The sequence below is a fragment of the Anomaloglossus baeobatrachus genome, chromosome 6 (genome assembly GCF_048569485.1).
Source record: "Anomaloglossus baeobatrachus isolate aAnoBae1 chromosome 6, aAnoBae1.hap1, whole genome shotgun sequence".
In the NCBI taxonomy this organism is placed as follows: domain Eukaryota; kingdom Metazoa; phylum Chordata; class Amphibia; order Anura; family Aromobatidae; genus Anomaloglossus; species Anomaloglossus baeobatrachus.
In genome coordinates, this window is record NC_134358.1 from 183,621,628 (window position 1) to 183,649,350 (window position 27,723).

Below are 27,723 nucleotides of genomic sequence, written 5' to 3' on the forward strand. Positions count from 1 at the left end.
ACAGTGTATGGGATCTTTGCTATCCAATAGCTGATCATTATTCACAATCCCACCTGCTTTGTCAGAAGCCCCCTTGGCTTTTGGGCCCCTGTGGGGCTGCACCAATGATGTCCACTCATTCACAGGTAACATAAGGATGGAGGAAACAGAAGCTATAACCAAGTGTAAGATCAGGTGTTCTTTTAGTCCAGTGGCAGCTCGGACCATGATGCCCATTGAGACCCCATGCCACAGTGCATGCCCTCTGCTGTTATCAGGCTGCCCGTGCTGCTGCCCCCATGTGCCAAGCTGCGCTCCCTCAGGGCTGCACACAACACAACGCACTGGTCCAGCCCCCATAGTAATGACTGGATCCCCGTGGTGACGTGTGATGCTGCTGATGCTGCACGGTGGAGGGAGGGAGCATCCTCAGCAGCCGGTAACCAGGGAGGCGGATACACCGGGGCTCTCACTGACTGCACGGATCACATTCCCGGCCGGCCCCACCAGTCATGCCGTACACTGGGCGCGTATCTGCAGGGCGAAGGAACCGTCCCCGGTGATGAGCAGCTCCACACCGCACTGACCGCGCTCGCCACAGAAGGAAGACATGAGGATCTGGAGCTCAGAGCATGTGTTCAGGTACCTGCGCCGGCATTGTCCCGGGGTCTGCACCGCCATGTTCTGCCATAAACGTGTGTGTGTGTGTGTGTGTGTGTGTGTGTGTGTGTCTGTGTGTGTGTGTGTGTGTGTGTGTGTGTGTGTGTGTGTGTGTGTGTGTGTGTGTGTGTGTGTGTGTCTGTGTGTGTGTGTGTGTACGACATATATAAATTACTGTATGTTTGTGACCGTCCACCATACAAATAGAGTACAGTATGTGGTATAGTTACCACCCACCATAAATATAGAGTATGTGGTATAGTGACTGTATACACCTGACTGCCCACCATATATTATATAGAGATTATGTGATATAGTGACTGTATGTGCCTGACCGCCCACCATATATATAGATTACATGATATAGTGACTGTATATACCTGACCATCCACCATATATTATATAGAGATTATGTGATATAGTGACTGTATGTGCCTGACCACCCACCATACATATAGATTATGTGATATAGTGACTGTATATACCTGACCGCCCACCATATATTGTATAGAGATTATGTGATATAGTGACTGTATGTGCCTGACCGCCCACCATAAATATAGATTATGTGATATAGTGACTGTATATACCTGACCGTCCACCATAAATATAGATTATGTGATATAGTGACTGTATATACCTGACCGCCCACCATATATTATATAGAGATTATGTGATATAGTGACTGTATGTGCCTGACCGCCCACCATATATATAGATTATGTGATATAGTGACTGTATACACCTGACTGCCCACCACATAGATTATGTGATATAGTGACTGTGTACCCCTGACCACCCACCATATATAGAGATTATATGATATAGTGACTGTATATACCTGACCACTCACCATATATATAGATTATGTGATATAGTGACTGTATATACCTGACCATCCACCATAATTATAGAGTATGTGATATAGTGACTGTATATACCTGACCGCCCACCATATATATAGTGTATGTGATAGTGACTATGTGCCTGACCGCCCACCATATATATAGTGTACGTGATATAGTGACTGTATATACATGACCACCCACCATATATATAGATTATGTGATATAGTGACTGTATATACCTGACCATCCACCATATATATAAATTATGTGATATAGTGACTGTATATACCTGACCGCCCACCATATATATAGTGTATGTGATAGTGACTATGTGCCTGACCGCCCACCATATATATAGTGTACGTGATATAGTGACTGTATATACCTGACCACCCACCATATATATAGATTATGTGATATAGTGACTGTATGTACATGATCGCCCACCATATATATAGTGTATGTTACATAATTACATAGTTACATAGTTACTAAGGTTGAAAAAAGACCTAGGTCCATCTAGTTCAACCTTCCTCCACCAGTTCTACACTTGGTCACTAAGTCATTTATAACCAACAATGTTGTGTGTACTGAGGAAATCATCCAGCCCTTTTTTGAAAGCTGTTATAGTATCTGCCATTACTACCTCTTGTGGTAGTGTATTCCACAGTCTGACCGCTCTAACTGTAAAGAACCCTTTCCTATTTAGGTGTCGGAATCGCTTTTCTTCCACTCACAGTGAGTGCCCCCTGGTCCTTAGTACTGTCTTTGGAAGGAATAAGTCATGTGCCAGTCCTTTATATTGACCACACATGTATTTATACATAGAAATGAGATCTCCTCTGAGACGTCTTTTTTCTAAGCTAAACATATCTAACTTTTTCAACCTGCCATCATATGGGAGGCCTTCCATTCCTTGTAGTAGTCTAGTTGCCCGCCTTTTAACTGACTCTAACTTCTGAATGTCCTTTTTAAAATGTGGAGCCCAAAACTGATGTGATAAATGTGATATAGTGACTGTATATACCTGACCGCCCACCATATATATATATATATATATATATATATATATATATAAAATATTGTTTTGCTCCGAATAATGGCCTAGGGCTTAATTAAGGGGATGTCTTATTTTGTGTTCCATGAACAACAATCCACTTTTATTCTTGATAAAAAAATCAACATTTATTCAAATATAGTCATATCACATTGTGGAACATCAACATAACTCTCCAGAGCTTTGTGACACTGATAACCATAGCCTGGTACTAGTCCCATAGTCCCATAGTCCCATAGTCCGTGAGTTAACCATGCTAGATTATTTAAACCAGTGACATTAGACCCCCGTTCTTGTAATCACTTAGGGTCCCAGCAATTAGATCTTCAATATCAATCCTATGTATAGATGATACTATGAGACAATTATTAGGTGCTGATTATGAGAAACCAATATGGCTGCACTTCTTGCCATCAGTTTCACAAAAATAGATGCCAAGTGGATAGAAAAATGCCAAAATATTTGCAAGTGAAGAAATATAATGTCAGACTCTGGTTACAGTTCTAACATTTGCCCTTTTTTGAAAGTTGAGAAGATACCCTCGTAATATAATGTGTGCACTTTTACTTCCACTGTTGCTCCGGTCCTAGTACTGTTATGGTGATTCTGACTAGCTTGATCGCCATGCGCTCTGTGACCGGAATTCACTTTTACAGTGTAAGTGTAGCGCCCCTGAACCTCTCAGGGCACTACTAGGTACTGCATCCTGACCTAGGTACAGAGAATAAGTGTTCCCAGAGAAAAAGTATAAATCAATGTCTTTATGTATATAGAGTTATAAAATGTAAATAATGTTGAAAATGTGAAAAATGTTGCATAACCCTGCATAGTTAAATATAAAAATGGACCACAGTCACAGGACTGGTTGTGACAAGAACTGACCTTGTAAATAGTTGCACCAATTGTGCCAATACCAGAGTACACAATCCTGCCACAAGGACTCAATAACACCACCAACAATAGAGGAAAAGGTCACAGGAAGGGTCTGCAGTAGAGTCGGCTGAGACCCGGTCACCATGGAAACCGGTGACCTTCCTCCTAGGGGTTTTGGAAACCAGGACCTTTGGGTGGTGGGTGACGGGGGGAGTACTCAAGTTCGTAACGGTTTAAGAAACGCCTCCCCTGCGCTGGGAGAATGTTCATTTTAATGTTTTACCAAAGTAAAAAAAAAAAATGTGTATTTAACCTGTACTACTCTTTTGCAGCCCGAGGACGTGCTCTGTTTAACCAAGGGGGAATGTAGCGCCCATGAACCCCTCAGGGCACTACTAGGTACTGCATCCTGACCTGGAAGCTCAGTGCCAGTACCAACAAAACACATAACATCCCCAGTTTCCCACTCCCCATTAGGGATGACTGACTAGTCCGGGATCCAATGGATGGCCACCCAGAGGCGGAGCCAGTCCAGTCCACTAGAAGTCAGCCCAGTGGGAGGGGACAAGCAGACACAGACAGACACTCAGACAGGAGAGTCTGGTAGTGACAATTAAAGGGGATGGACGTGTCTCTAGACGGGGTCGTGTAACGGTGACCTAGTTGGCAAGGAGAGTGGTTGCCAGGGACGGTACAGCCAGGTACCCCTGGAACCAGAGCACTGACGGGGTACAGGGCCCTAGGTCAGGCGACAGCTTCAGGCAACCTGACAAATACCTGCACAGTGAGGGGACCTTCACGGACCTCACTGACCCAAGAATCCGGGGCACCAGAAGTAAAGATTGAGCCAGGGACCGGAACAGAACACCGACCCTACAGGGTTCGCACTGCCCGCCGTACGGACGAGAGACTGACAAAAGACAGTAAGGGACCCACAAACGCTCCAGGCTATGGGGTCCCACCAACATGTGAGAGGTGCCGGGGAAAGAGACTACCAGGTCACCACACCGGCACTGGGACAAAAGGGACCAGGGGTCTGAATGAGCCATCCTCAGGACCCCAGTTCAACCTTACAGTGAGTAAACAGAAGTTGCACTGTATCCCCTTCGTGTGGTCTCCCTTCTTTCTGCGACGGACCCCTACCTACATTCATTCCCTGGGGCCCAGCCCTACTTGCAGAGGGCCTGCCATCCAGGCTGCCACCACCATCAGCCCCAGAGGTAACAGACTGTGCAGCGGCGGTTCAATCACCATAACTGCAACCCGCAAGTGGCTTCACAATACAAACTATTTCAACTCTCCTGTATATAACCCCTTTTAAAAAGCATCCCCAGGGTCACGGAACCGGGCATCGGCCATTATACAACCGTGACACAGCATCCCTGTACATATACGTCCCGGGACTGAGTACCCCATAGCCATGGGTGACACATAAGTTTCTGATGACTCCTTCTCACGTTTCATAGATTTACATTGTAAAAGCGACTTTCTTCTCACACACAAACCCCAGTGTGATCTGGGGAGTTGGAGGAGCTGTCTCATGCCACAGAAGAGGTTGGGAGCAATATCTTCTAGTTGTGTATAGTCCCATTACGTAGTGTTAAAACGCGTCCAGTTTATCACATTGGTTTATGCTAATAGATAAAATTGGAGCATCTTTAGACGGTCTCATCCATTTACACCATCCATTTGTTTGCTTACTTTGTGCCAGAAATTTGCACACTCCTCCTTTCACACCTTCCTGTTATACAAGGCACATAATGTGTCTAAAGCACATAATAAATATTCTGCGAGTAAAGATACTGTATATATTTTTTTTGTGCCAGGATTCTGGTGCATTTAGTTTGGTAAATCTCCCGCCTTGTGTTTAATCTCCAGGGCGTCTCTGGGTCGTAAATTCAGACGGATGTTACAGCTCGGGATCAGTTTCCTACATTGTTTCTCGGTTGACATGACCGTTCTCTATTTCTTCCACATTTTGTGCTGTGATTAAAAATTAATACCTGTGGTCGAGTTGAATTGTTCTTTGTTCCACATTTTATAGTCTGTCTATAATGGCTCATAGTTAGAAAGGCAGAAAATGCAGATAATAAAGAATAGGAAGAGGAAACAGCACATACAGTATTCATAGCAGTACACAGATAGCGGTTCATTCGGAAGAAATGTCTTCATTGTGCAATTCTAAGGTATGTCCTCAGGACTAAAGCCTGCTTTACACGCTACAAGATATCTTACGATGTGTCGGCGGGGTCACGTCGTAAGTGACGCACATCCAGCATCGTAAGGTATGTTGTAGCATGTGACAGCGACGTGCAATTGTGATTGAACGAAAAACCGTTCATCGCATGCATGTCGTTTATTCCTGATGAATTGAACGTCAGATTGTTCATCGTACCCGGGATAGCGCACATTGCAGTGTGTGACACCCCGGGAACGATGAACAGATCTCACCTGCCTCCTGCGGCTCCCGGCCCACAATGCAGAAGGAAAGAGGTGGGCGGGATGGTTACGTCCCGCTCAGCTCCGCCCCTCCGCTTCTATTGGCCGGCTACCGCGTGACGTCGATGTGACGCCAAACGTCCCTCCCACTCCAGGAAGTGGACGTTCGCCGCCCACATCGAGGTCGTATGGTGGGTAAGTATGTGTGACGGGGGTTAATCGTATGTGCGGTACGTTCAACAAATTGAACGTGCTGCACATACGATGAGGGCGTTGCAAATCGCATACGATATCGTATGCGAAATTGCAACGTGTAAAGCAGGCTTTAGAATGACGTGTAGGAAAGAAATATTGACCTGAAGAACCTAGATCTCAACTATACACTGATCCATCATAACATATGAAAAAGATTAACACTTTCTGCCTGACACGAAATGCAATATATAAAGCAGTAAATGTACAGATAGTTCTTGAAGTTTATTTGTTCTAAGCAGGAAAAAATAGAAACATGTGAAGATGATCTGTGGCGTGGTCCTTGTAGACCAGTGTTTTTCAACTCCAGTCCTCAAGACCCACCAACAGATCATGTTTTCAGGATTTCCTCGATATTAGACAGGGAATAATTCCATTACCTGTGCAACATTAAGGAAATCCTGAAAGCCTGCTTGAGGAAAACCTGAAAACATGATCTGTTGGTGGGTCTTGAGGGCTGGAGTTGAGAAACACTGTTGTAGACAGTGGTTAGTACTAGAGATGAGCCACCCCCCTAATGTTCGAGTTCGGTTCGGTTCGTCAAACGGCGGGCATGTTCGGCAACCGTTCGACGAACCCCTTCGAACCCCATTGAAAACAATGGCAGGCAAACACAAACATATAAAAACACATTATACATGTACACATACAGTTAATAAACATTGCCATTACACTTACAGGCCCCCGCGACGCGTCCTGCACTCGGTCTCCCGCCGCTTTTCTTCCGATAATCGCTGCGTCCTCCCTGTAACAAGCACTGATGATAGGACCTTCCGTGACGTCAAAATAGCATGTAACCACTCATGTGTCTATTATCTCATTGGCTACAGACTGGTCACATGGCTAGACATCATGCTAGGTCCTGTCAGTGCATCTCTCCGGTACGCGGTGCTCGTTCTAGCATCTCCGTGTACCGGCAAAATGCTCTGGCACATGGTCGGCTTCCCCGTTCCTGCATGTGGGCGCTCTTTACAGAGTCAGCCCACATGGAGGGACTGGCTGCCACAGCCGGTGAATAGCGGCACCGGGAATCACGTGATCGGAGATTGCCGTTGCTATAGTAACGGTGGCAGCGGTGACGTCACCGCTTACAGCCTGCAGCCTCTGCTCTCACACTGAGTGATTAGATTGCACGGAGCAGCAGCGTCTTCCTCCCATGCAATGCTGTCTGATGTAGCAGAGCTGCATGGGTTGAAGGAGAAAGAAGACGGAAGACCAGAATCGTGGAGGGCTGACAGGGAGTAATAAACATGGAGTCTCTAATGTGTCTGTGTATTTATTTCTATTAAAGTATTTTTTCTCTGTGTGGTGTCTTTTTTTTTAACCCTTTATTGGAAATTCTTAATGGCCGGGTCAAACTTGCCTGACATTAAGAATCTCTGGCTTAATACTAGCTAGTAAAACAAAGCTAGTATTAACCCATTATTACCCAGCAAGCCACCCGGCTTCAGGGCTGCTGGAAGAGTTGAATACAGCGCCAGATGATGGCGCTTCTATGAAAGTGCCATTCTCTGGGGCGGCTGCGGACTGCAATTCACAGCAGAGGGGCCCCAAAAGCTCGAGCCAACCTGTGCTTCGGATTCCAATTCCCAGCTGCCTAGTTGTACCTGGCTGGACACAAAAATTGGGTGAAGCCCACGTCATTTTGTTTTAAAAATTATTTCATGAAATTCGTGGAATAATTAAAAAAAAATGGGCTTTCCTATATTTTTGGTTCCCAGCCGGGTACAAATAGGCAGCTGGGGGTTGGGGGCAGCCGTACCTGCCTGCTGTACCTGGCTAGCATACAAAAATATGGCGAAGCCCACGTAATTTTTTTGGTGGGCAAAAAACTCCTGCATACAGTCCTGGATGGAGTATGCTTAGCCTTGTAGTTCTGCTCCCCCTGCCTCCCCCTCCAGCATACAGTCCTGGATGGAGAATTCAGAGCCTTGTAGTTCTGCAGCTGCTGTCTGCTCTCCTCCATACAGACAGACAGCAGCTGCAGAACTACAAGGCTCAGCATACTCCATCCAGGACTGTATGCAAGAGTTTTATGCCCCCCCAAAAAATTACGTGGGCTTCGCCATGTTTTTGTATGCTAGCCAGGTACAGCAGGCAGCTACGGGCTGCCCCCAACCCCCAGCTGCCTATTTGTACCCAGCTGGGAACCAAAAATATAGGGAAGCCCCCTTTTTTTTTCTTTAATTATTTCATGAATTTAATGAAATAATTAAAAAGAAAAATGACGTGGCCTTCGCCCAATTTTTGCATCCAGCCAGGTACAACTAGGCAGCTGGGGACTGGAATCCGCACCACAGGGTGCCCAAGCTTTCTGGGCACCCCTGCTGTGAATTTCAGTCCGCAGCCTCCCCAGAAAAGGGCGCTTTCATAGAAGCGCCATCTTCTGGCGCTGTATTCAACTCTTCCAGCTGCCCTGGTGATGGGTGGCTCACTGGGCAATAATGGGGTAAGCCCGAAATTCATGGTGTCACGCCAATATTAGACATGGCCACCATGAATTTCTAGTACAGATAAAAAAAAACACAACACATAGAAAAATATTTTTATTAGAAATAAAACACAATTAGTGACTCCATCTTTATTGAAATGAAGAACCCCCCTCCGCAGTAATCCTGGGTCAAGGGTCCCGCGACGTCCAATCCGGATCCAATATCATCTGATCGGTTTGCTGGAAGGCAAAGCGATCAGATGAAGTCTCAGGTTCAAGGGCCTGAATCACATGACACAGCAGCTGATTGTATAAACGGCTAATATGCAATCAGCTGATGCATCAGTGCAAAAAAGAAACAAACTACACACTTCTGTGCAGACTCCTGTCCGACAGCAGCAGCTGATAGTTTAGCCGGCAGGGCGGTAAAAAGCCGGCCTCACCGCTCGACTAATAGTGTCAGTTGATTCCGTCAGGTGACCGCATCAGCTGATCATCGCCAGGTCTGAGAGAGAGAAAAGAGAGAGAAAAGAGAGAGAAGAGAGAGGGAGAGAGAAAAGTGAAAGAAAAGAGAAGAGAGAGAATAGAGAGAGAGAAGAGAAGAGAGAGAGAGAGAAGAGGAGGGAAGAGAGAGAGGAGAGAGAAGAGAGAGAGAAGAGGAGAGAAGAGAGATAGAGAAGAGAGAGATGAGAGAGAGAAGAGAGAGAGGAGAGAGAAGAGGAGAGAAGAGGAGAGAAGAGGATAGAAGAGAGAGAGAAGAGAGAGAGGAGAGAGAACAGACAGAGAAGAGAGAGGAGTGAGAAGAGAGAGAGAAGAGAGAGAGAAGAGGAGAGAAGAGGAGAGAAGAGAGAGAGAAGAGAGAGAGAAGAGGAGAGAAGAGAGAGAGAAGAGGAGAGAAGAGAGAGAGAGAAGAGAGAGAGAAAAAGAGAAAAAGAGAGAGAAAGAAAGAGAAAAAGAGAGATAAAGAGAGAAGAAGAGAGAGAAAAAGAGAGAAAGAGAGAGAGAAAGAGAAAAAAGAAAGAGAGAAAAAGAGTGAAAGAGAGAAAAAGAAAACAAGAGAGAACGAGAGAGAGAGAAAAAGAGAGAAAGAAAAAGAGAGAGGAAAAAGAGTGAGAGAGAGATGAGAGAGAGAGAAGAGAGAGAAGAGAGGGAGAGAGGAGAGAGCAATGCAGCCTCATTCCGTGAACTGCTCCGATATTAAAGGTGCGGCCCACAGCTGATGTCCGGCTCCTCCCCTCAGTGCATAGTTAAATTAAATTATAATTATACATAAATAATAATTATAATTTAAAATTAAAAATAAATGAAATTCTTTAGCGGGACGGCCGGGACTTGAACTCGTGAACTAATGCTTCTTAGGCAGTAGCTCTAACCATTGAGCCACTGGCTCTAATGAGAAACATATGCAGAGTTGGTAATCTTGACGTCTGCATTGCAGAGTGAAGTCTCCAGTGATAGCGCGGCTCACTTCAGGTGCTACGTGGAGAGGACACAGAGCACTCGTGTTCTACAGTGCTCCCTGCATCTTCATGTAGCAGAGCTGAAAGCGTCCTGTGAATTACTTCGGACCTCGATTGTTGTTTGGGGATTAATAAAAAGGTAAATGAGGTGTTTTTTGTCCTTTATTCCAAATAAAGGATTTTTCGCTGTGTGTTTCTTTACTTTCACTTACAGGTTAATCATGGAAGGTGTCTCGGGGAGATGCTTGTCATGATTAACCCCGTTATTACCCTGATTGCCACCGCACCAGGGCAATTCGGGATGAGCGGGTTAGAGTCCCGGGACTGTCACATCTAATGGATGCAGCAATTCCAGGCGGCTGCTGGGTGATATTGTTAGGGCGATGGGCTCCCCATAACGTGGCGCTCCCCATCTTGACAATACCAGCCTCCAGCCATGTGGCTTTATCCTGGCTGGTATCAAAATTGGGGGAACCGCATATTTTTTTTTTATTATTTAATTTACTGCACGATATAGACCCACCCGCCGGCGGCTGTGATTGGTTGCAGTGAGACATCTGTCACTCATCGTGGGGGCGTGTCTGACTGCAACCAATCATGGACGCCGGTGGGCGGGGAAAGCACGGAATACCTGATTGAATAATGAAGTGGCAGCCATTTACAAAAGAGGAAAAGCCGCCGGGGATTTCTGACAGCCTTGTAGCGAGGCGCCTGTGATCGGTGAATAGGAAAGAGAGAGGTATTGTGCTGGGGATGCAGGACGCATGCAGATATGCAAGGTGTGCACATACTTACTGTGAAATGCCACGCTTTTGGTGATCGAACCGTTCTCGAACTGCCGAACTTTTAGCAAATCGTTCGAGTTCGGCGAACGACTCGAACACCGCTCAAAATCACTCGAATTTGAAATTGGCGAACCGTTCGACTCGAACATCGCTCAACTCTAGTTAGTACCTTCTGAAGGATGTGAAAGGAACAACAAGAATCACCGACAACAGAGTCGTGGTGTCTGAAGCTTATTGATATGGTGTGGAGTGAAGATGATCTTACCTGGTCTGGTCATAGGTCCGGTGCTGATCTCTCTCCATTGCTACAATGGCCCCATGAACATCATAACTGAACGATGGAGAAATAGAATATATCTGACCTTGTCTGATGAGCATCATTTTTTAGGACTTGGCCTTTATATGGATTATACTGTGAACTGCAGGTACCACATAACAGAACATTGCTGTAGATCAAGACCATTCCTCTATGACAATTGTATTCCCTAAGTGTAAACCCAACATTTTTTAGGAATGGATTGAGGAACATGACAAGAAGTTCTCGGTGTTGACTTAGTTTTTAAATTCCCCAGCCCTTAATCTGATCAAATACCTGTAAAATGCTCTCTAAAAACAAGCCTGATTAATGGAGTCCCTGCCTCATAACTTACACTACTTAAAGGATACTGGTCTTCTGTGGTTTATGGCACCAAGATGTTTATATCCTTAGACACTTCCAAAGGACTTGTGGAGTCTGTGCCTCAATTGTTCAGAGTTGTTTTGGTAGTACAATGGCACTTTAACATATAAGGCCATGGTACACTATATGGCCAGTAGTATGTGGTCACCTTACTAACTCATGTGATTTGGAGTTGAGCCATTGTTTGCGACTTTAGCCGCCACCAGTTGTTTTGGATGGATTCACCAAAAAGATCTAGCAGCAGATATTAAGACGTAACTTTTAATAACTGTTGGTTACCTGATTTCAGGGATTTATAGGGCCAAATAGAAGGGCCTTGCTCCAAAGTCTGAAATATTGCCCTATACCATTATTTCTTCTACACTGAGTGTTAAATTGGTATGCCATGCATTCTGGTAAGTAGTGGTCTTCTGAGAACACGTTTCCACTGCTCTGGGGTCCCGTGACGCCATGCTTTACACTAATCCAGCCAACACTGGGCATGGAGCATGGAGATTTTAGGCTTATGTGTAGCTACTAAATCTTGGGAATACATTGACCTTTTGCTGTTACTTTTAGAGGCAGTTGGGAACCCTACAGTGAGTGATGCTATGGAGAATAGGGTTTTTATCTGCCACATTTCTGTGTATTCCCATGATCCACCATGGATGATTTATTATTATTCCTTTATCCTTTCACTTCAGTATGACAGCACTTACAGATGACTGAGGCAGGTCTTACTGATCAGAAAATTCATAAACCCACTTGTGACAAACATGCTATCTTATAATAATGCAGTGTTTAAATGGGTAATCGAAAATGGCCGCCATTACCTATTTCTGGGTACAACCAAAACCTTGACAAGAATTAGGATGGTTTGTAGGCTGAAAAACTCTGCTCAATACTTGTCTTTGAACTACTGTAAACCTATCAGGTTATCAAGACAAGGAACAAGCCCAACAGCAGGTAAATAGGCAGAAAAAAAAATAGAGAAAAGGGGGTGAAGTAAAAAATGAGGAGAGGAAAATGTGTGAATAATTATGTATATACACAGACAAGTACTTGGGTAAGTTATTATTATGCATTGCTTATATAGCACTGTCATATTCCACAGCGCTTTATAGACATGATCGTCACTGTCCCCATTGGAGCTCTAAATTTCATATCAGTATGTCTTTGGTGTGTGGGAGGAAACTGGAGGACCAGGAGGAAACCCACACAAACACAGGGAGAACATACAAACTCCTGTCAGATGTTGTTCTTGGTGGGATTTGAACCCATGACCCCAATGCTGTAAAGCTACAGTGCTATCCACTGAGCTACCATGATGCCCAAGTAAGCCTGTAATATCGCACCGTATTATTCTGTAACACCTTACTTGGATAGTGTGGACTATAAAAAGTGAGGTACGGTAACTCTCCCAAATACACGATGGGATCAGCAAGATGGTCGATTCAGATATCCATATAGGCAGCTAGGTCATGGTGTATATAGTGCTATGAAGAATCACATGCAGCGGACATTCTAGTTTCTATATCTGCCTTTTAGTAGTCCCTTATATCCGGCAGATGTCATAGGTGATAGTAGTTCAGCAAGTAATCATTGGGTCAACTCACTCAATGCACATTGTGCATTTTTTAGGTATTTATTGTGCTTAAAACCACTTAAACCTTACCTGTTATGTTGTTTTTTATTTAAAACCACCCTCAATGTATTTTTAATGATGCAATGTGCATCACTTACATGGTTTTAAAAAACAAAATATTCCATGTGTGGTGCCCCTGAGGCTCAGTCGCCACAGGGATTTTGTATCTGATTTAAGATGCAATGCTTTATCCTGGGTGATAAAGGAGTTAACCACTGGTGTTCAGAGCTTACACACATCCTGAACTCATAAGTTACATAAACACTCAGTTACACAGGAAGCCAGACAGTCTGGAAATTCCCGGTTGCTGGGTCAACCACCAATTAGTCATCCCAAAGGTGGGGGCTGCCAGAGGAAGTGAGCAAACACAAACAGTTTCTAGTTCCAGGCAGACTGGAAGAGGATGAGAGGCAACCGGTGGAGATGGTGAGATAGAGGAGAACATGGTAGCTGGAGGTCGAGCCTAACCGTTCCCATAGTGCCAGCGCTGAAAGGGTGTAGAAGCCCTAGGGCAGATTATACTCTATGTTGTCTGCCAGAATCTGCAGGGGATGGGGATTCCATGTCCGATCACCCACTACCCATTTTCCTGGAGCACAGTGACACATAGGATGTGGGGTTGGGTTTGCAGACAGGCCCCATGGTGAGAATCCGTGCCACCTGCATACGGAATGGGACACTTAACAGCGACACCGGGGTCCACAAGCCGCTTCAAGCCACGGGGATCCACAACCCACAACCAAGCACAAGAAAGAGAGGTTTCACACTCCACAAACACCGATAGTTGCCTCTGATTCACCCGGGACCCGCTGGAGTCCATCCATGGCTGCGGAAAGCGGCACCTCCGGGGAGCTTTAAGAACTCTGAGTAAAAGAACTTTGAACCACAGCCCCAATGTTGTCCTTGTCATTGCCGGCGCTACCGCCCCACGCTTTGGCACCATTAGCCGTCCCCACTGCCCTCATCCTCTCTGGGGCTCGCTCCACCTGTGGGAAGATGGACTATCTGAGCTGCGTTAACATCAGCCCCGGAAGAGCGCAACATCTTGCAGCAGTGGCTAATCTCTGGCTGCACACCACGGGTGGTGCTGCAAAGCATCCCCAATTCCCATCCAATACCGCTCCTGGAAGAGGAAAAGTCGCAGGAAGGGTTAGCGGCGGAGGAGGCCGAGACCCCAGTCACCACTGCAACTGTTGACATGCTTCCCAGGGACTCTTCACCCTCCTTCCATCCCCCTTTACACCGGACACCTGTTTGTTTGTTTTAACATGTAGCCGACGGGGTCACGGAGTCAGATCACCCCAGTCACAGCAACCCCACAAAAACCACTGGCCCGGTGACGAGTACCTCCTGAGGCCCCGTATGGCACTACACATGTATTTTTCTTCATCACTTCTCCTCTGTGTAGCTCAGCTCATTATAGTCACATGGTTGTGATATCACTACAGGTCCTTCACCACCACTTCTCCTCTGCCTAGAGTAGGGACTCACAAGTATTAGGACCCTTGATGTTAGTTGTGGGTTGCAAGCTTGTATCATACTATAGAGCAATACCTTTTGTATTTTATACATAATTTTCAGCTTTTTAATGGACATTTTTCCATTTTTATGGAGGATGCAGCCAGGCTCTTTAGTGTTGGTTGGGTGAATTGGGATGCACTTATCTAGTGCAGCCAGCCTAATCTAATAGTATGAAAATATGTACAGCAGGACTCTAAGAAGCTAAAATATGCAAACATTGAATATACTGGGTCCAAACAAGTTAGTCAACAGGAAGTGGTTTTTTGGTCCGAAGGTGGGGAGGCAGAAGCTGGCGCTGATTGGACCTGTGGCTCGCGTGACATCACAACACCTGGCCCTGGCCACTATCAGTTGACAGGGTAGCTTCGGAAGTGAGCATTTCCAGCTGCCTGCTGCAGCCGCTGGCAACAGCAGCAGCTGATCGGCGATGGTGAGGGCAGGGCCGCCACTAGCAATTTCAGGGCCTCATACTGACAAAATTTTTGGGCCCCCTTGAGACTCTGCCAGGGATCCCCCACCAACGCGCATACAGCATCCAGCTGAAGCATGAGAGGGTCTGTGATCAGCAGGCCCCACCCTCCCTCCGGTGATCGTCTTCTGCCCATCGAGTGCTTACCTGTTCCGGCCGGCTGCTGCTCACATTCTTGCCATCTACGCGTTTGTGGCGCCCTAGACAAGCCAGGACATCACAAGCACAACACCAACACACCCCACACTCCCGGTCAGGCACACCGAAGTCAGACAAAAACCCTTGTTGCCTTCCTCCAGGGGCTGATGTCCACACCAGGGGGTGGGCCAGGCGGTTGGCCCCGCCTACCGGGGAGTTCACAGTCCTGGAGGCGGGAAAAGTAAAGAGATGAGTTTTGGAAGTGAAAGTGGAAGGAGGGAAGTGGCAGTAGAGAAGCCTGAAGTTGGTCCGGGTGTGTGGCCCGGACGGATCAGCAAGGTTGGCAGACGGTGGTGACCGTCTGCAGGAGAGGCCTATTGGAGCTAGCCGTAAGGACCGTGGACGGTGGCCCGGCGGTACCGGACCGGTACGCAAAGAGAAGCCAGCACCATCCGGCAGGGGCTTACGGACCCCGGCAAGGCTAGGAGTCGCCGTGAATTTGCCAAATCCGTTAGCGAAGGGAACCTCCTGGGTTTCCCAGCAGCCAAGTCCCGACAGAAGGCAACAGTCCAACCGAGAGAGGGAAACACAGTCACCGCCAAGGCTAAAGTTCCCCAGGGCCAGAGCCTGCGGGCAAAAGGGGCTCCTTCAGCACCCATCCAAGCTGGGGAGCGGGTTACCGGTGGGAACCCATTGGAACCGTACACGTTACACAGGTGCAGGGAAAGGCAGTCACCATCAACCTGCCGGGAGGAGAAACACTGCAGCCGTCTGTGGGACCCGTCCATCCAGCCGTGTGTTTTACCGAGAACTGTGTCCTCATCATTGGCTGAGTGAGTACCACAGTGCCGTGCGGCACAGCGCTGCACTCGCGACCCTGCACCTCACCAGGCCCCGTAACCCGCCTGCCATTCACCCCTACCCCCATCACCGGGCCCCGGGACAACCACCCCCCCTACCCACGGAGGGGAGAACTAACATCCAGGCTGCTCCCTGTCATCGCTCCCGGGATCCCCGTCCAGAGCAGCGGTGGTGTCACCAATATCACCACAACCGTGGGTGGCGTCATGGACAATATCAATCCCCACAATCAATCCCCACCATTTTCACTCACGGGCGATGAACGCCGCTCGAGTCCCCGGGATCCGGCCCACCGCTCGAGCCACCACCGAGCAGCAGCAGCCGGACCCGAGCAGTGGGAGAGCGCAGCGTCCCCTCCTCCGCCCGCGACACGTTGCCTGCAGCAGTGTGATGAGGTTGCAGAGTGATGACTTCATTACACTGCTGCACGCTGGGCCGCTGGATGATGCACCAGCGCCGTGCTCTGCTCCACTCACCTTGCCTGCAGCACACATTGCTAATTTGCATGTGATGCCTCTGAAGCGCTTCGCTGCAACTCAGCGATGTGTTGCAGTGGCCAAAGCGACACTGTGAGACCCCTCTGCTGCAGCTGTGAAAGAGGCCCGGTGAAGAGGGGGGCACGGGGCTTAATAAAGCTAAGCAATTACCCCAGGCCCTCCTCTTTACCGTGCCCCATACACCAGTCATGGTTGTAATGCCCTGATGGCGACCCTGTTGCCTGGTGTCGAACCCCGGCTGATCAGACATTGGTGACCTATCCTATCCACCAGCTTGGACAAAGGGCGTTTCTGCGTTAGATACGTGTAGCCATGAGTCATCGCTGCACACAAGCTGCAGTACGTTGGTTTTAAGATGAATCTATATCTATCAATTCTAAGAATCTACAAATAAATGCTTTGGGTTTTAAGTTATTTTTTGGCGCTGGATTTTTACCATTTGCACCTTGGATTCTTCATGCCTGTCAGAGCGATTCCTGTGCTCCAACCATGAGATTGCAACCTTGGGTGAGCTGGCTAACAATTTCTTTCTTGCATGTATGCTAAGGATAGGACATCAATGTAAAAGTAGTGGACAACCTCTTTAATGCAAATTATCACTATACAAAATGAAGCAACATTTGTATCAGTGCCAAAACGTTTGCCCACGACTGTATAGTTCAGAATGCAGTGCTCTGAGTAAAACTCAGTTTTCTGGCATTTTTTCCCTTAAACTTTGAACATCTTAAAAAAAGTAAAATTGGCTGGAAATTTGTAATGTGTTTTTTTTTTTTTTTTATAAGTTATTTAATTCACTGACAGAATGGTGTGCTTTATCATAGTGTGGCAGTTTGGATGATCTCATATTCCTTTTTCGTATATTTCACTATGCTTAGCTCACTGGGAGGTGAAGGTCTTATTTAATTAACAGTCATTTTGGCATCATAGATGTCACCATTGTCCACCGTACCTTCCATACACAAAGACATAACCTTTGCCACCTACTCAGTCTTTTATGTCATGTCTGCCGCCCGCCCGGTATAAATCCTTTTGGAACAGTATAAGTCTTGTCTGGACTGAGTGCTGCTGTGTCCTGAATATCAAGCAGTTTAAGTCACAGCTTCTTTTATGTATTGCACATGGATTTACACTTATGTAATGGGAAAGGAATGGTTATTGTGCAAGTGGCAATGCCAGACAGAGTGTTATCAATCTGGTATGCATTGGTTGTAATATACACACATGGTCAAAATTGTTGGTACCCCTCATTTAATAAAAGAAAAACTCACAATGGTAACAGAAATAACCTGAATTTGACAAAAGTAATAATAAAAAAATCTATGAAAATGAAAAAAATGTAAGTCAGATATGGCTTTTGAACCATGTTTCCACAGAATTTAAAAAAAATAAAACTCATGAAACAGGTCTGGACAGAAATGATGGTACCCCTGAAAATAATGTGACAAAAGGGACATGTTAAATCAATGTATGTCCACTAATTAGCATCATAGGTGTGTACAATCTTGTAATCAGTCAGGGGCTTGTATATATATACTCACTGTGCTGTTTGGTGACATGGTGTGTACCACACTACATGGACAAGAGGAAGCAAAGGAAAGAGTTGTCTCAGGAGATTAGAAAGACAATTATAGACAAGCATGTTAAAGTTAAAGGTTATACGACCATCTCCAAGCATCTTGATGTTCCTGTAACTACAATTGTACATATTATTCAGAAATTTAAGATCTATGGGACTGTAGCCAACGTACCTGGACATGGCTGCATGAAGAAAATTGCTGAAAAATCAAAGAAACGGATAATACGAATGGCAACAAAAGAACCCAGAAAAACTTCTAAAGAGATTAAAGGTGAACTTCAAGCTCAAGGAACATCAGTGTCAGATTGCACCGTCAGTTGTTGTTTGAGCCAAAGTGGACTTCATGGGCGATGACCAAAGAGGACACCATTGTTGAAAAAAACATAAAACAGCCAGATTGGAATTTGCTAAACTACATGTTGATAAGCCACAAAGCTTCTGGGAGAATGTCCTATGGACAGATAAGACAAAAATGGAACTTTTTGGCAAGGCACATCAGCTCTATGATCACATATAGAAAATTGAAGCATATCAAGAAAAGAACATTGTCCCTACTGTGAAACATGGAGGAGGCTCTGTTATGTTCTGAGGCTGCTTTGCTGCATCTGGCACAGGGTGTCTTGAATCTGTGCAGGGTGCAATGAAATATCAAGACTATCAAGGGATTCTAGAGAGAAATGTGCTGCCCAGTGTCAGAAAGCTTGGTCTCAGTCACAGGTCATGGGTCTTGCAACAGGATAATGACCCAAAACACACAGCTAAAAACATCCAAGAATGGCTAAGAGGAAAACATTGGACTGTTCTGAAGTGGCCTGACCTAAATCCTATTGCGGATCTTTGGAAAGACCTGAAATATGCTGTCTGGAAAAGGCAACCTTCAAACACAAGACAACTGGAGCAGTTTGCTCTTGAGGAGTGGGCCAAAGTACCTGTCGAAAGGTGCAGAAGTCTCATTGACAGTTACAGGAATCGTTTGATTGTAGTGATTGCCTCAAAAGGTTGTGCAACCAAATATTAAATTTAAGGTACCATTATTTCTGTCCAGGCCGATATCATGAGTTTCATCTTTTTTTTTTTAATTCTGTGGAAGCAGAAAGGCAATTTCTGACTTTCATTTGTTCATTTTCATACATTTTTAATTTATTATTACTTTTGTCAGATTCAAGTTATTTCTGTGACCATTGTGGGTTTTTCTTTCATTAAACGACGAGTACCAACAATTTTGACCATGTGTGTAAGTGCAGTATTAGTACTGGGTATTTGATATTGGTATATATGTATTAACAAATCTTTAACAATAAAGACAGTTTAATAGATAATCAAAATTATCTGAGCCTTATTTCTTAGGTGCAATATTGGCTTGTTTAAAGACCATTGTATAGGACAAAACAGTTGGTGAACTATCCACAGGATAGATCAATATGATATCAATGGTTGTCAGACACCAATTACCTCTACTGATCAACTGAAATCTCCATTATCTGCCTGGATGTACGCAATGTATGGAGCAGATCACACGAGTATCGTCCATTGTTTAGTGGCCACTGGTGAGTATTGTTGTCTCTCTTTCATACCATTCTGTGCATTGCTTCCATCCGTATGCTGCTGGAGCAGATTTCTGCTTATAGGTGTGGGTGTCTGATGTTGCACCCGCACCAATCTCATATTGATGACCTTCTATATCCTACAGAGAGGTCATCAATTATTTGGTACTGGATGACCCCCTTAACATGTTCCAGTATTCATAAGTAGAGATGTTGGAAATCCATTTACAGGACCCGTGGATCTGCCATGCCAGTAACCAGTGGCCACTAGATGGGAGTCCTTATTCACATATAGTCTTCTATGGATTAGCCAGATTGGTGTAATTTATCATATAGGTATCTGCAATGATGACACTGGCTAATCAAAAAAAGAGCCATTGATGCTGAAAGGTAGGAGAGCTCCCGTTCAACGGCTACTGTTTTCTGACGTGCCCGTTGGCCAGGTCCTACAAATCAATCTGCACCAATTCTGTGGCTGGGTGTATAGAGCATGTGTGCCTATCTGCTAGGCATTGTAATGGGTATTAAAAATTGTGGAAAGAAAGGAGGATAAGGGCATGATAAACACTCCCAATCAGACCTTGAAATGTAGTGGAATTGACTCACATTTGTGTTTTGTTAGACAAGTTAGGGAATGGTCACCAGACTCACCACTAGTGATGAGCGGACCCGGACTGTAAAAGTCTGGATCCGTGCGGTTTCAAAGTTGCCCGGGTGCCAGTCCCGAGATTCCGGGTGTTTGATCCAGATCCGGCATTCAAGAAATTAAAAAAAATAAATAAAGGAAAAATAAAGAGAATAAGATTGAAGCGAGCACTTCATACTTACCAAGTCTCCGTCAAAGCTGTTCACTGCTCTTGCGTGGCTGTACGCTGCTCCTGTGGCCTCCCTGGGCAGCTCAACATTGCTGATTTCATATGCACTGCTTTCCCTACTTTCCCCGCCCACTGGTGGCCAGCCTTGCGTCTGTGATTGGTTGCAGTCAGACACACCCCCAGCCAGTGTTAGTGTCTGCCTGCAACAAGTCATCGCTCATCGCGGCTCATTCATTCTCTGGAGCTCACAGCAGGCAGTTATGCTCTATGGCCGCTCGCTGTGAGATGTAGCAGAGCTGGAATCACTGTGGGACCTCGTGTGGATTACATCGGAACAACAAGAGTGTTTAGGGGGTTAATAAAGTGGTGAAAGAGGGTGTTTTTTGTATTTTATTCCAAATAAAGTATTTTTCAGTGTTTGTGTTTATTTACTTTCACTTACAGATTAGTGATGGGGAGTCCCATAGAAGCCTGTGCCATCACTAATCTAGGGCTTAGTACCAGCTGTGGGATGATATAAACCCCTTGTTACCCTGATTGCCACCGCACCAGGGCAATGGGTAGAGCCGGGTAAAGCGCCAGGCTTGTCACATCTAATGGATGTGGCAATACTGAGAGGCTGCAGTTTGCTAGTTTTAGGCTGGGGTTGCGGCCAATAACCATGGCCCTCCCCTCTCCTTCGCATCTGTCATACGATAGCGGTATCGGGTCACAGTCACATGACACTCGGACAACGTTTGCAGCAAAGCCTCAGCCGAGTGTCATTAGCATATTGCATCCGATGCTCTCACATCGGATGCTCTCACATCGGATGCCATACGTTAGTGTGACCCCAGCCTATGGTATAAATGAGCATAGTGCCTGTGAATCAGCTGACACGCAGACACTTTTGCAACTCAGTGTGGGGGCACGGTTGACTGTAACCAATCACAGGCACCGGGGGGCAAGGAAAGCAGTGCATATTCAATGAAGGTGCTTCGGAAGTGAATGCGCGACCTGGCAGCAGCATTCCGCCATGACAGATCTTCGGTGAGTATACCGCACGCTCTATCCTCCTATCCCTACTACCAACATTTTTAATCTCTAGTTTCTGATCCCCATAGACTTATACGGGGACCGGGTTCCAGATCGGAACCAGATTTAAAAAAAAAAAGATAACCGGGTCCCGCCAGTCCTGATTTTTTGCAAGTCACCACCAATCTGTATCTAGTAGAAATAGTGATCACTGTATAAACTGTATTGGCATTAGTCTGTAGTCAATGCTACAGTAGCCCTTCAATAAATGATATGCTTGACAGACAGTTGTCCTTGGAAATATTTTTTCCTCACATCCACTAAGACTTAATAGAATTGTGTGTCTTTCCAATTACAAGATGGCTTTAGGTATGAATTTAACATTTTGTGTACTTTTATTTACAGTCACCCATGGGACACAGTAATAAAGGCAGCTATGAGGAAATACCCTAATCCCATGAATCCCTGTGTAGTAGGCGTGGATGTGGTTGATCGGAATCTGGATAATCAAGGAAGATTACACAGTTATCGTCTTCTTAGCACTGAGTGGCGTCTTCCGAGTCTTGTGAGGGCAGTAAGTACAATTTGGTAAAAATGAATTTACTAAACTCACCAAGGTGAGAAAGTCACTTCCCATACTAAAATGATTGTTTGATTATGCATCCAAGTCAAATGTTGTATTGGTCTCACTGTGACGGTGGTGATTGTAGACACAATGCGCCGCTGGCTGGGCTTACCCTTGAGGGGTGTGACTTAAGTGTCTGCCTGGTTTTTATTAGAGCCTCTGATGGTGAGGATAGATTTGAACCATTCAGGTAGTCACTAGATACCACTCCAGGGCAGTCCCTGGACCTGCAGCAGCCTATCAATGAGTCAAAACAGGAGTACGAGGCCCAAAATGAGAAGAAAGAGACGTGGTGAGACAGCCCGAGGTCGGGGAGGCAGGGTCGGGAGCGGAGAGGTCAGACAAAAAACGAGAGAACTAGCTGGGTCGGAAACTGGAGAGACAAAATAAGCATGCACTTTGACAGATCACTAAAGAAACAAGGAACCTAAGTTTACGCAAAGTGTGGAAGGAGGAGTTGAAGATTGTAAGTCACCGGATTGATATCTTTGAGGATCTTGAAAGGACCAAGGTATCGGGAAGCAAACTTATAGGAAGGCAGCTTCAGGCAAATGTTTCAGGATGATTACCATACTTTACCTCCCGGTCGGTAATGAAGCAGACAACTTCTTGTCTGTGTGAGACTTCATCTGAGACATGGCCTTAAGGAGATCTGGAAAAATTTGCCATAAGAGGAATCAGCTGCTGGTACCCCAGAGGAAGCAAACCATAGAAGATGGCACTTGAGGATGCTGGGTATTGTCAAGTCCTACGACTTAGGAATCATACAGTATTGTATTGTGATTGTATTTTTCTGTTAAGTTGCTATGCAATAAGGTTTGCCTTTCAGAAGGATTTGTCTTCCCTCTCTCCCATTAGCTGCTCTGATGTCAGTAATCCTTCCCTTCTTCCCCAGCTAGTATATATCTGCCACCTTACTTATTTCATATCTATGTAGCTTTGGTTAAGAATTGTCTTCACCTACTGTACTGTGCATAATACAAGTATTCATCTGCAAAATAAACCATTTCTTCTGGAATCTTCATACATGCCTCTGCAGTAGTGTCAAGCTATCTGATGAAGTTTCTACATGTGAGTAACGGTACATACGAGCACCCACAGAAACGGTGTCTCAAGTTTCCTACACTTGCAGCTTAGTTATGGAGTCAGAATAGGTATATACAACGAACAATGGAGATGCTCCGGAGGACTCCCTAATATGGTTGTCGTAGGAAAAGCTCGCCCAGGGAACAATTTGCACCCAGTCGTTCTGATGAGCAGAGACAAAGTGGTGTCTCAAGAACCTGATTGACCCATTCCACTTGTCAATTGGTCTGAGAATGGTATGCAGAGAAGAAATCTAGCTGGATATTCAGCAGCTTGCAAAGAGCTCTACAAAATTTAGAAGTGAACTGTACCCCATGATCTGAGACATTGTGGAGTGGAAGACCATGGAAACAAAACACATGTTAAAAGAATTGTGTGGAGAGCTTAGGAGCAAAGGGAAGACCGGCCAGCAGAATGAAGTGAGCTACCTTGGATAACTTGTCCACCACAACACAGATGGTGTTGCAACCCTCAGATAGGGGCAGGTCCGTGATGAAATCTATGGCAATGTGTTGGAAGTAACCGGCAGAGGCTGGAGGTGCCCAGCAGGCTTGTCCCTAGGGTACTTGTTTCTGATGCACTGTGGACAGGTGGTTAAAAAATCATCCTTGGCCGGCAAGAGCCACCAGAAGCAGCGTGCAGTCAGCTCAGTAGACTTATGAATGCCCACATGACCAGCTAGCTTGGATTTGTGACCCCAGGACAGAATTCTCCTCCTAAAAGAAGGAACAAAAGTCTAACATGGAGGAATCTCTTTGAAAAGAGCAGGAGCTACTTCAACAAACCTAGCTGTGTTAATGATGTAAGATTCCGCCACGGAATCCGACATGTAAAAGGATCAAGACAAGGCATCTGCTCTAACAGTCTTCTCTGTAGGAAGGGTTTTCAACTCAAAGTCTAAACAGGCGAACAAAGGTGCCCACCTGGCTAGATGAGGATTCATCCGTTGGATGGTTTGCAGAAAGTTCAAATATTTATTATCTGTTTATATTATTATTGGAGAGTTAGTGCCTTCCAGTAGATGTTGCTATTATTTGAACGCCATCTTAATGACCAGTAATTCACATTCCCCAATGGTATAGTTACGCTCAGCTGGTGAAAACAACTTATTAAAGAAACCACACGGGATTGACTTCCCCGAAGAGGTCCTTTGCAGCAGAACTGCCCCAACATCCATGGAGGAAGTGTCGCGGGCGGGGAGGACGCCGCCGCTGCTGGACGCTCGCTAACGCTCTGGTCCGGCGCTGCTGCTGCTCGGTGGCTCGAGCGGTGGGCCGGATCCGGGGACTCGAGCGGCGCCCCTCACCCGTGAGTGAAAAGGGTGGTTGGTTTGGGGGATTTGGTCTGTGACGCCACCCACGAGTCGTGGTGAAGATGGGCACCACCGCTGCTGGTGACGGGGATCCCGGGAGCGATGGTAGGGAGAATCTGGGATGTTGTTTTCCCCTTCCATGGGTAGGGGTCGGTGGTCCCGGGGCCCGGTAATGTGGCGGGGAGGCAGGATTGGTGAGGTGCAGGTTGCAGGGACAGCGCGGAGCGGTACCGGATGGCACGGGTGTACTCACTCAGTAAGAGATGCACAAAGTCCTCGGTAAACCAAACGGCTGGATGGACAGGTCCCGCAGTCGGCTGCAGTGTCTCTCTCTCCACGGACAGGTGATGGCGGCTGTCTTTCCCTACACATTGATGTACTTGTTTGACTACTATGGATTCCCAACAGTAGTCCGCTCTCCGGTGTATGGATGCCGGAGGAGCCCGTTTGCCCGCAGGCGCTGGCCCTTGGGTCTCTAGCCTTAGGCAGTAGCTGTATACCCTCACGGTGTGGGTGGTTGCCTTCTATCGGGTCTTTGGCTGTTAGGAAACCCCTGGGGTTCCGGTCACACTCGGATTTGACTATTGTCGGCGGCTCCAAGCCTGGTCGGGGTCCGATGGCCCTGCCTGAGTGTGCTGGCTTCACTTCGCTCCCCGGTCGGTACCGGCGGGCCAACGCCCGACCCCGGTCCTACGGTTCCGCGTTGCTTCACCACTCCTGGTGGAAAGGTAAGGAGGATTTTCTCAAAGACGCATTTGGACAATTTGGCAAACAAATTGTTCTGAAGAAACTACAAAACCTGACGGACCCGTCTATTGTGGGTCCGAGGATCATGGAAGAAAATCAGAAAATCGCCCAAATACACGACTTCGTAATCGTAATGGAGGTTCTGGAAGATGTCGTTGATGAACCCTGTGCATGTAGCACAAATTAAAGGGCATGACGAGATACTTGTAGTGACCATCATGAGTATTAAAGGCCTTCTTCCATTTGTCACCCTTGCGGACAAGTTATAAGCTCCTCTTACATACAATTTAGTGACAATCTTCGCCCCATGGTGTCTATCTAATAGTTCAGAAGTCAATGGCAGAGAATACTTGTTCTTAATGGTGATCTGAATAAGTCCCCAATAGTCAATACAGGGACGTAGAGACCTCACAAAGAAGAAGCCAGCATCGGAAGGAGAAGAGGACTTACAGATAAATCCCTTGGCTAAGTTTTCTAGGATGTATTCTGACATGACACGAGTCTCTGGCAAGGACAGAGGATACACCTGGCCTCGAGGTGGAGAGATGCAAGACTGGAGATCAGTGGGACAATCGTAAGGTCTATGGGGTGGCAAGAACTCAGCCTTCTTCTCACAAAAGACATCTGCAAAAGCTCGATAATAGGTAGGCAGAGAGAACAGGGTCGGAGGCAGGAAAAGCAGAGATTTTGGCAGAACCTTGGCTCGGCAGTTAGTAGCGCACGACAGTCCCCTATGAAGCAACTGGCCAGAGGACAGTCAACAACCGGCGTGTGTAAACGCAACAATGGAAGATACAGAAAGACAGTTTACGGACTTGGGTAGCATGTAGAAAGACATTTTTTTCAGAATGCAGGGCCCCAATTTGCAACGTGCCTAACAACATGATATATCAGATGGGTTCTGCCAGAAGTTATGCATCGAAGGAAGCAATAGAAAGAGGTTGAGCTAGCTGTTGTGTAGGGAGCTGACATTGAAGAACAAGGTCCTGATGGATGAAGTTGGCAGTGGATTCGGAAACTAAATGAGCTGCTGCAGAATGAGACCTCTATCCCCAGAACAAGGTGACCTTGGTCAATAGTTTCAGAGAGCAATCTTTCTTAAATAGCATCATCTCTCCATAAACCCCAGGTGCCCAGTAAGGTTCTCAGCCTTACCGGGCACTGATCAACAAAGTGTTCTTTGCCACCAACAGCACTCCCCCTCACCGAGTCCTGGGGTAGCGCCCCTGCCCGTGGAGGGTCTCAACACCAGGCTACCCCATTCCATCACCTTCGGGTACTCCCAACTGCAGAGGTGGTACTCCTAGTTACCACATACCACGGGTGGCATCACGAACTCTATAAAATCCCTCGTAAATACCCCTTAATTTGAGTTGCCGCACGACCCCCGGGTCCGGAGATGCTCGAGCCACTGAGAACCCGGATCTGAGCAGCTTGGCTGCTGGCATGGAGGAGGCACAGGGGTACTGAAAGATTAGAGCCAACCTGAGTAGTCTTCTGACGCTGGAAGATATTTAAGTTTGTTCCAGAGCGAGCTCATGGAAATGGCGGTTAATCTTAGTAGCCAGATGTATTAGGGCATCCAGGGAAGATGGTATATCTCTGCCTGCCAATTCATCGTTAATACAACTGGACAGGCCCTTCCAGAAGGCTACCACCTAGGCTTCTTCATTCCAAGTCAGCTACTCATCCAGAATACAAAAACATAGAGTATACTGAGCCACAGTTTCTGTGCCATCTCAGAGTCAGAAGAGATGAGGCAACTGAGCAGGTGACGCCTGGTGCCCCGAACACCACTCAGAACATGTCCAGAAATCTCCCAATATCGTGTGTCTCTGGACCTCCATGTTCCCAAATGGGTTGTGCACAGACGAGGGCTTGTCCGAATAGAAGAGAGAGAGAGACCAAAAACGCAATCTTATTTTTGTGCGAAGGAAAGAGATCAGCATGGAGAGTGAATTAGATTTGGCACTCGCTAATAAAGCCGCTGCTCTTGGGATTTCCATCATAGTTGGTCAGGAGTTGAAGCTGGAGTTTAGCTGGCTCACGAGAAACTGGGGCCTTAGGTGGTTCCCCAGGAGAGGTAGCCAGTCTTGAGGGAAGATGACATGCACTGTTGAGGCCCGGGAACAGAGGTGGATAAATCCAGAAGCTTAGTCTCCACCACATTGATAGCCTACATCAGCTGGTCTTGATGCTCTCACTGAGAACAAACCTCCTCATACAACACTTGGACACTTGACTTGGAGTTTCTGGGTTCCTATTTGTCAGCAGGGTCCATGACCTGAACTTACTATCATGACGGTGGGATCTCACTGCATTATTGGCTGTGCTTACCCTGGAGGGGCTTGACTAATTGACTACCTGGTCTTCACTAGAGTTACTGATGGTGAGGATAGGCTTCAGCCATTAGGGTAGTCACCAATACCAC

General features: G+C 46.3%; 1 protein-coding gene across 1 annotated transcript in view; it reads left to right on the forward strand.

Moving 5' to 3' along the window:
- The first annotated feature begins 316 nt into the window (after positions 1-316).
- Positions 317-27,723, forward strand: part of PRELID3A (PRELI domain containing 3A) — a 63,980-nt gene continuing 36,573 nt past the window's right edge. Inside the window, exons 1-2 of the mRNA XM_075314568.1 lie at positions 317-621; positions 21,928-22,096. Coding sequence (XP_075170683.1) covers positions 590-621; positions 21,928-22,096 — 201 coding nt within the window. The 5' untranslated portion in view covers positions 317-589. The remainder of the gene's footprint in view (positions 622-21,927; positions 22,097-27,723) is intronic.